Source organism: Galleria mellonella, unplaced genomic scaffold (assembly GCF_026898425.1).
Source record: "Galleria mellonella isolate WM207_F2 unplaced genomic scaffold, CSIRO_AGI_GalMel_v1 utg33, whole genome shotgun sequence".
Taxonomy (NCBI): Eukaryota; Metazoa; Arthropoda; class Insecta; order Lepidoptera; family Pyralidae; genus Galleria; species Galleria mellonella.
In genome coordinates, this window is record NW_026442079.1 from 14,602,478 (window position 1) to 14,613,216 (window position 10,739).

A 10,739-nucleotide genomic window follows, 5' to 3' on the forward strand; every position below is an offset into this window, starting at 1 on the left:
GAACATATCCCTTGGAGGGCTTTGCCAGTAGTTTTTTTTTTTATACAACTTAGAATGGCAAAAAACCTGAAGGTCCACCAGATGGAAAGTGGTAACCGTCGCCGTTAGACATGAGCAGTACCATGGACATAACAGAGTATACTGTTTCGTCCATGATATCCCCCATGCGTTGCCATTTCTAAGGACTCAGGTGTTATTCCTCTGTACCCTGTAAATTCACGCTATATCCCACCCTTCAAACCGAAACACAGCCATGCAAACACAATTGCTTCACGGTTGAAACACGAATGGGACAGAGGTAGGTAGAGTATAATCGACTTTTGTACAAAGTCTCCCTCTGGTGAGAAATTATTAGAAGTTCCCTTAGTTGCCTCTTACGACATCCACGGGAAAGAAAGGGATGGCCTATTCTATGCCGGGACTAACACGACGAACTTTTGCTATATTGTGCATTTTTATGTTTCAACCGAAAACGAACGACGCCTAGCAGTCACATACGTAAATGGGCATGCATTATTGCTAATTATAAAAATGTAGGCGTGTTTAATATCGTCACCGTCGACTCAACTTGTATGTATCTACTGCTGGATATACATTTTCGCTAATCCCTTCCACAATATACGACCCTCTGCACTTAAACATTTCTAAAATTTTTATGCCCCCATACATATTTTTTCTCGACAAAGTTTACTTGACTGCGACTACTCTAATCGCTCAGTTGATAACCAAATTAAACGCCCAGTAACGTCAAACGAAATTATACCTAATAAGCATTTTTTTAATTTACCTTTTTTTGTTAAATTTGACACCAATATATCGTACCGGAGCAAGAAGGTTAAAATAGCTTTGAGTCCATTTTTTAATTGCGACCCCCCCCTCCTCCTTTAACTATCATATTGCCCCCCTATAGGGCGTGGGCTCTAAGTTGGGGAACACATCGAGAAAGAAGGCGCCTTACACTCTGTCATCTTATACTTACTAATTGGGATCATATCAGCCTTTAACTGTCCCCTACTGAACATACGCCTCTTCCTCGAGTAGTTTTGCTAGTTGCCACATTTGGCAGGCGAGTTGGCAACCGCAGTTAGGCTTTGGAGATGTTTTAAAAGGGACACTGCTGCCCAACCCTCGCCCTCCCGTAGTCGCCTGTTTTTTTTTAATGAGTGAAGATGGAATCTGCGCTATCGGTATACGCTAGCAGAACACCAGTGAAGGCTGACAGGCGAGGATTAAGGCAGGTCAGTTGGCCCATAGTAACCAATGGAACAAGAATTAACCACTATGGTTTCCAGGGGGAATCGCGTGGAGGTCGACCTGATGGGGTATATTGCTAGCATTGAGGCTGTAAAATCTCATTACTAACAATCCTTCCCTCCACCTTCCCGTAGTCGCCTGTTACAACACTCACGAGAAAGGAAGGGGTGGCCTATTCTATGGCGGGAGGACACGACAAACTAACTATTAACTAAACTAACCGGGATATGGGACATAGATTTAACAATTTCAGATATAATCTAATATATGAAACCAAATTATTATTTCACTTTTCGGTGAAAACGAGTATCAATATGAGAATCAGGATGCCCTATAAATCCGTCTTCTGAAGATGGAGAGCGAGAATATTGTATTGTAATTAATTTTAAACTCAATTTTGGTTTGGACGTGTAAAACTGACCATTTTTACGACTCTCATTTGTAACGAAATACTCGATAAAATTAATCTGAACATCTGTAAACGTTACTAATAAAGTGTTTCGGTTCTGTCATAAATTAAACCCGCCATGTTATTACAATATTATATGTCATAAGAACTCTATTCTTTATTGTACACAAAAGGCTACTGAAATATAAAAACAAACGTAATGCACAAGGGCGAGCTTATCTCCAAGAGAGATTTCTTCCAGAAAACCCAATATGAGAAAAACTGACAGTTTATTAGTACTTACAGTCATACATGTGTACCAATCGACTTAAATGTTATAGTTTGAAAATAAATAAATTGTTTCAAATCATCATATTTGGTCAACAATAGCACTTAATTCTAAAATCATAACGATTTTAGAATTAAGTGCTATTGAATTCCCTAGAATTCACAGACTAATTAATTCTCTATCACATATCGAAGCAATACAACTAAATCACTGCCAGCGTACCGATCCAGCAGACAGTGCGTCATACAGGAAAATTCCAAGCATTACTGTCTCCGTATCCTTCATACCAACAAGTTGCAACATAACAATTTATAAATCAGAAAAATCAAGTACAAATCAGAAACTTGATGGTGGACAGGAAAACAAACGACTCTATCAAGTAAGTAAATATTTAATTACGGAAGTAAACAATTTAAAGTAATGTAATAACTTAATGTACACTTAATTGCTTATAAAAGTACACTTTAATAAATACCTAACTTAAACTAATTGTAATTTAGCATACATTATACATAGCTATATTAAAAAAAACACTTAGTCTTGAAATCAACTTAGAGTTCTCAATCTTGCTCGACTCTATCGTAATACTAGATAAAAATTTATTAAAAAATTTAATACTAAAACGTAGTTGACGTATTCTTAAAGCAGGTATACCTTAGAAACAGACACGGGGCAATTAGAAGAAATGATATACCATTTTCTACTATCTATACCTACTATCCTATCTATAAACTCCTTCGCTCAAATACACCTATAATTTCTCCATAGCGTTGAGGAGTAAGTCCATTTCTTGGTGTACTTCACGCAACAGATCCTTCATCTGTTTCGAGGAATCCAGAATATCAATGCTCTGCGTATACGGATTGTACCGAACGCCGAAATCACGGGGTATCGTTTGGGCGAATTTACTGCAAAAAAAAAAACTTGTTCATTTGGCACGAAATACGAAATAATGACCTACATGATGGAAAATGGTAACAGTCCTTTAAAATATGAAGGACGTCACAATGACAATTATGTAATGTAATGTATATTATGCTATTAATTTCCCATCAATTCTGATTACTCCTACACCCATACCATCGTTAATCTCTTATTAATATTGCACTGATTGAAGTGACAACTTTTTATGGAGTTAATTTTTTTTTATTGGTTTATTGGTAGTATTGATGGTATTATAACATCTTATTTATTATGAATTAGCCGAATTGGAAAATATTTTACAATTATAGCATAAAATACGTTAATAACTAGCTCCTATTCAATATCAAGACATAAATTGTAATCGTTCTTTTAATTATGTTCCCCAATGCAACAATAACCGTCGTCCATTATCTCCCATTACAGATTATAAAGGAAAAACTTAACTTTTCTATTCCTTTTATTGAAAACCATCAGCAGAATTAAAATTCATAATTTCTTGTCTTAAACACTGTTTTAATAATTTCTTACTCAGTTAAGAACCGATTCCTTAACCCTATATTCCAGCAAGAAAAAAAGAGATAGTGATATTTCGATTTTAATAGTCTTGATCTTATGGATTTTCTTTTTCTTTCTAATTATTATATCATTTTGAGACTCAATTAATTAATAACTTTATAAATAGATGACAAATATCTATATGTCCTTACTAGAAAACGAAAAATCTAAACCAGTTCAAACTACTTGCAAAAACGTATATACAGTTTAAATTGATCGAAGCCGGTTTTATATTACATTTCGACTTGTCTTGTTATATCGCACGTAAATTATACTCTAGATGGAATATTCATAGGCAACAAATATTGTTTAAGATGTTCAGTCAGCCACAGTTAAATGTACTTACATCATTTTCTCCTTAGCATCTTCAAAACTGTTAGCCACGAAGTAAACTGGTTGGTACTCTGTGATGGGATACTTGGTCATGCCAGTTACTTCAGGATCAAACTCCTTGAGCTCCGGCTTGTCTGAGAGGCAATACTGTAATTCCCCGAAGGAAGACAAAAGGCCAGCGCCAAACGCTTTCAGGTTGCCATCTTGTCGACATAGACCAAACTCCACGGTAAACCAGAAACACTGTAGCAAAAAAAAATTAATAAATAAAAAAATTAGCGACAAACCTAATCTTTAGGCGGAAACTATGAAATGTAGGTATCTATTTAAATGACTTTAAGGTAAGTTTCCATAATAATCGCTCAACTAACCGTAGCTAATTTCTCAATATAATCATCAGGAGCTCCCAGAGAAGCTAGCCCAATTTCCTGAGAGAACTGTGCAAACGCTGGATCAGCGAAGAGAGGGGCATGTCCTAACAGTTCGTGACAGACGTCAGGCTCTGGAGTATACAGAGGTCGTGAGTGGTGTCTTATGTACTGTGTGCTGTGGAACACTCTAAACGCTAGGCCGGCCAGGAAGTCGCGCGATGACAAAAGACCAGCTACTGGACGCAATGTGAAGCCCGTACAATCTGTGAATGAAATAAAGACGATGATGAGTCACAAGATAAGTTAAAATGGTTCTAAGTGAACCCCAAAGATAACATTTTTGGACTTTCTCCAAGGAGCATACGATATCCGAAAACAATTTTGCTACTTTCATATAAACATTATTTATTTGGTAAGAATGTTCTTTTTAAAAAAGTTGATCAATTGTATAAGCCAGAATTCATAATGAGTTTATAGTTAGAATATTCTATAAACTATATCTCTAAAGATTTGATTACCTTTTAGGAAGTTTGATACGTCCTCCAATTGTGGTATATTATCTTCTCTATAGCCACAGTTCTCAATCAAAAGAGGAAACACATGATTGTGTTCTTTGCAAGCATGTGTGGGATACAATTCGACCAGTTTCCTGAACACAGCACCCCAAGTGGCAATTTCCTCCTTGGTGTAGTCCACATGTGGTAGTGGCTGACCATATTTGTAGTTATAAGCGATGTCAGCAAAGTATTTACGACGGGCACGATATTCTGGGTCCGTAAAACCTGGATGGTCAGAGTCGAGCTCGGCTCCGTAAGACAGAATTTGGTTTGCAAATCTGTCTAAATCTCGAATACGACGGGGAAACCATGGAACGGCAGCTGTCAAGAAAAAACGAAGTAAGGTAAATAACAGGTTTATACTGGCATTTAATCGTCTTTTACTGCATAAAAATAGTAATAATGTAGTTGTTTTTATTCCTAGCAAAGTGTTATGCTTTTGAACTGTAATCCGCCTACTAGATATGCAAATTATCATTTAATTAATGGTAACATAAGTACTATACATATTATATTGTCTTTAATTGTAACAGATAGGTAACTCACATCTATTATCTCGGTAATTTCTGGATATAATATTTAAATATCCCACATTTTTCTGTAGCTCTTCCAAAGCGGCACCGAAATCTCCCATGCCATGTTCACATTCCACCATGAACTCATATCCTGGTCTTCTCACTGAAGATCTAGATTCTATATGACTTAGATTAACTCCATGAGCTGAAAATATGCTTAAATATTTTGCTAATGATCCAGCCTCATCGGGTGTTTGAGGGGAAAATAGTAGCCAAGTAGATTTAGCTGAATCTCTGCCTTCTCGGATGTAGTTGCCGCCTTGCATCAATTTGGGCTGGAAATAACATAATATTAATTACTCCCAGATATATTAATTCTAATGCAATACGGAGACAGGAGGTATTGACAGATAACAATAATGTCTCGCTTCAGTGCCGATATTCGGGTTACTCTTAGAATTATTGTTTAGATAACCTGTGACATCAACAAATGTCGTCAGCCATAAGATACACTTTCGCTTCGTTAACTTGGGGGCCTTATCTCCTAACAACTTCTAAATGAATATAATATTGATATTTAAATGGAGAAAATATACAATATGCATTTATAAAATAGCATCGACCCGCGACTTTGTCCGCGTGACCGGGACATATTTAATGAGCGACGTAGAAAACCTATATCCTTCTCCATCCCGTATTGTACGTGTATACCAAATTTCATAGTGATTAGTTAAACTGTTCATATGCTATAAGGTAACAAACAAACAAACTCACGTCCACATTTATAATATAATCTAGCAAGAATTATTTGATATCATTCGTAAACACGAACACTGATCATTATTTTACCCAACACGCAGATATGTTGTTACTAAAATAATCTGTATAGTTACTTATTAATGTTCCATGTGGGTAACATATTATAAATAGACTAATATACACTTGAACATTTAACTAAGATTCGAAAGATAAACTTATTAAAATCTTCCAAGAAAAATGTTCAAGTGTTATGTTCCGTCACACAAACTCTCTATTATTTAACGTCTTTGCACATTTTAAAATGCCGTTGCATTAGTTCACAACTATATAAAACAAATAATGCATTATAATTATTGCAATTCATACTAATTAGGTGGCTTGCTTCGCAATAGCTCTAGGCATTTATTACCCGTGTATGAAAAATTCAAACAATTTCATATACAAGCATGCCAGTAAACCATTTATCGGAATAAAGAACGGATAATGGATAACAAACCTTGTACAACTAGTTGTGTAAGCGTAAGTAGAACATATATTTCATTTTCTTTAACAATCACTTTAGGATTTCAAAAATATTTTTTCATGTAGGTCCTTTGTTTAAAATAAAGACTAGTCTTCGTTTGTTTTACAGTGTTAATAAACCGAATTTGAACGACAAATAAATTAAGAGAATTTCGCAAAGCGAGCGCGTCTATTCCTAATGCAATTATATATATATATATATATATATATATATATATATATATATATATATATATATATATATATATATATATATATATATATATATATTTAATAACAAGTGTCTAACCTTGTCAGGTGGCGATGTGGACAGCTCTTGCTCCTGATTCCTGCTTTGGATATCCATCTTGGGACTGGCGCTCGTATGTGACAGTGCTCCCGCGCAGTTCTCGAGTAAACAAACCGTCGGTGCGAGCGTGCATCATATATGTGCGGCGAGATATGACGCGCGGTGGCCGCTGGCGGTGTGCTGGTGGCGTGCTCGTGACGTCGAGGGTTACAGGTTCAAATTCACATCTCATTGATAGCGTCGGGGCATAACAAAAACTATTAGTAAAACATTACGTCATTTTTGTTTATACATATTTGCACATTTATGATTTATCTATGTATAATATTGCCAGTTGACAGGGCGAAAGTTGGTATTGTTTAATTAAATACATAAATAATATATAAAATAATATTAATAACAAGGAAATCAAGGTCCTTAGTATCCTTTTAAGAGACTGTAGTGTGAGTAAAACTTATAAAGTCGAAAAATTAGAATGAATTTAGACAGGAATATAAGGGTAACAGAAACGCTAGAAAGTATATTTCAAATATCGCCAATGCTTTATAAAAACCGACAGTTATACTTTTAAAAATTAGATACATATATTTTCTTAAAGTATCTAGGTATACTAGTCGTGTAGTCCTGGCATAGAATAGGCCACCGCTTCTTTTCTCGTGGGTGTCGTAGGAGACGATTAAGGAGGGCGAGGGTTGGTCAGCTGCGTCCCTCTTAAATCATTTCTAAAGCCTAACTGCGGTTGCCAATCCGCCTGCTAAGCATGGCAACTACTGGCACAATCCCCCAAGAGGAAAACTTATGTTCAGCATCAGTGTCAAGATAATAATAATAATAATATAAACCGAGGAAAAGAGAAAATATCTCGACCTGGCTCACGAGGTCACCGAAATGTGGGGGGTGACATCCATCGAAATCATACCAATCGTTATGTCGGTGAACGGTCTTATCCCAACCAGTCTGGAACAACATCTCAGACGGTTGGGATTCCGAGGCGGCTCACTCCCGGGAAAGATGCAGAAAGCAGTGCACTTAGATTCTGCCCGCATTGTACGCCGGTTTCTCTCCCTGGAGCCCTGAACTCCAGCCGACTGTGCTTCTGCCGGGGGTTACTTGCCCTCTCCTCTCCTTAAGAGGGGAGATGAGAATTTTTGTAAAATTTAAATAATAATAAATAATGAAAGGACTATATACAATTGTATACAATGGTATACAATAATAACAAACCAGTTCTTATTTTAAATTTAATCCTTCCGCTGTTTTTATAGGTATTAAAAGTACAAAAAATTAACAATTCATTTCACAGGTAGCGGAGAGCGACAGCTCAGCTAGCTGTAATGTGAACTAATGTGAAAATAGTATTATTGACACAACAATTTTTACTATGATGCCCTTTCTTACCGCATATATTGTCGTTACACCTAGGAACTAAAAGATAAATTCGTTATGGCTTCTCGTGTTACAGACCATAGCATGTTTGTTTAATATATTAGAGAGTAAAAAAGGTAAAAAATTAGTTTCTTGCCAATTATTCTCGACAAAGATCAATGTTTGACATCACAATAATGACTCGGCACATAATTGTTCGTATTAAACAAGTCATTTTGATTGTGAACGTTTATCATACAATAAATATGTTACTAATAGCTACCTATTCCATTATTCAAATATTATAAACTGATCTAGTAATTACTGGTAACATTATTATTGTATCTTTACTGGCAAGAAGGCAGGCTAGATCAGGCATGTACTGTTTTTTTTGCTAACAAATAGCTATCACAAGCAAACGACACTAATCAATAAGTATTATATTTAATTTATATACGCGTAATTGGGTACGTAGAAAAAATGTTTCTGTACAGTATGACAATATTATTCTAGAAATAGTCAGCGAGGGAGTATGAGGGGCGTTCTGTCTGTGGTCTAAATTTTATTTCACATTTATCTGTTCTTGCCAGAGATGTAAGTCCGACGAGAGATTCAGCGTGTATGTAGCAATATAAGTCAGAGTTTTTTTTGTGCAACTTATAATGACAAAGGAGTTGACTGTAGATACAGTGGAATAGAATAGAAATAGTCTTTACTGAAATAGACTTGTTTAAAAGCTCTTTTAAATCGTTAATTTTATGTGATTTTACAGCTAAGTTCGGGATGTTGTTATCTGCTGAGAAGAACTCGATCTGATGCAGAAGAACGCGCCCTGTACCCCTTTTACGTTGCTATTCCCAAGGATTAGGATTAGGATCTTATGTCTATATACCATATCCCACCCTTCTAAATTGAAAACAAGTCATGCAAGGCAGAGGACTCTAGTACAGTTTTTTCCTAAAAATTCCTGAAATTTCGTTCTCATTTATTATACTGCGAAATATCCGCCGGCCATGTCTACCGTTTCCTCAGGCTTTAAATCATAATCCTCATTCATTGTGGTCGGTTAAAAATAATTGACTCTGTTGTCAACGACCCTGAGGAGTCAGGGCCGAGAGCGAAACAATTTGTACATGATTGCAAACATGGCGGGTCAAGCCGATAACTTGTTCGCATATATATTTTTTTCATAAACATCACTTGATTCGACCCTGATTTATTTCATGGTTTAAATCAATACCGATTTTGGTACCTAGATATACACATAATATATGTCCAGTGTTAATAAAACATATAGCAATCTTTTTTTAAACATTTGTAACTCTTAGCCCTTTGGTGAGATGTAATGCAATATCTCTTCCCCTTATACGACATTTTGTACAAGTCGGCCAACTAGAGAGAGATTTAGTACAAAAGTCGTCTGCTTGGATACCTTTGTCCCATTCTTGTTTATGCCGTAGAGCAGTTGTAATTACATGGCTGTGTTGCAACTTGAAGTGTATGATATGGCAATCAAATTACATGGTACGTGAGCATAATATCTTAGTCCTCAGGAACAGCAACGTGTGAAAGGTATCATGGGCAAAACAGTATGTCAACAGCATATTATGTTTATAGTACTGTTCATGACTGTAGGTGACGTGACGTGAATTTACTGGGTACAGAGGAATAACACCTGAGTCCTCAGGAATGGCAACGTATGGGGGGTATCATGGGTGAAACAATATACTCTGTTATGTCCATAGTACTGCTCATGTCTATAGGCGACGGTTACCACTTTCCATCAGGTAGACCGTCAGCTTGTTTGCCGTTCTAAGTTGTATAAAAAAAAGACATTTACCACTTTCTATTAAGTAGGCCGTTAGCTTGAGTATCATTCTAAGTTCGCATAAGAAAAATTTTGCCATTGATACTTTAAATAATTAAATTTGTTTGATATAGTGATGTATTTTCCTTTATCATACTAAAAAGTGTAAATACGCGTATACACATCTCGAATACAAGAAAAAAACAATTGGTATATTTCCGATCAATTGTCAAGCCGTGATAAGCATTAGATATGTACTCTATACTAGCTAAAATCGAAGTCAGTAGCCATACCTAAAACTAATAAACTGCCTGCTCTATACAATATAATGCTATTTTAAGAAATTTTATAAATCAAACGACAAAAATTGTGAGGCCTAATTTTATTTATTTTTTAATTAGTTTTTTTTTTGCGTACTTTGTATGCATAGATTACAGAAGCAGAAACCCTAATAAAATAAACTACTCCTAGATGGCTCGCTACCACCACTATAAAACATATACAATAACACCGTATTCAACTTTGTACAGGTTTTGCAAAATACCAGAAGAAACATATAGACAGAAAAATAAAATTTCTAAAAATTATTATTTTAACATCTGTTGGTCTTATAAAGACCCCTCACATATTTATTTTTCTTAAATACAGTTTTATTATATTAATAAAATAAAAAGTCATGAAATGTAAATTACCACCATCCTTAATCTATGTGATACTTGAAATGAAATAATTTCTATATTGAAATAACACAAAGATTAAGAATAATAGTTACCTGGCATTCTCTTTCTATGCAAAAAAAAAACTATTTTTA

The 10,739-nt window shown here is 35.4% G+C and overlaps 1 protein-coding gene across 1 annotated transcript; it reads right to left on the minus strand.

Moving 5' to 3' along the window:
* Positions 1-2,306: 2,306 nt before the first annotated feature.
* On the minus strand, positions 2,307-6,915 carry LOC113513257 (protein henna). The gene is made up of 6 exons (XM_026897248.3): positions 6,757-6,915; positions 5,218-5,521; positions 4,633-4,992; positions 4,115-4,377; positions 3,757-3,986; positions 2,307-2,839 (listed from the first exon to the last, which is right to left on the minus strand). The coding sequence occupies exons 1-6, from the start codon at positions 6,811-6,813 to the stop codon at positions 2,683-2,685; spliced, it is 1,371 nt and encodes a 456-aa protein (XP_026753049.2). The 5' UTR covers positions 6,814-6,915; the 3' UTR covers positions 2,307-2,682.
* Between the last annotated feature and the right edge of the window lie 3,824 nt (positions 6,916-10,739).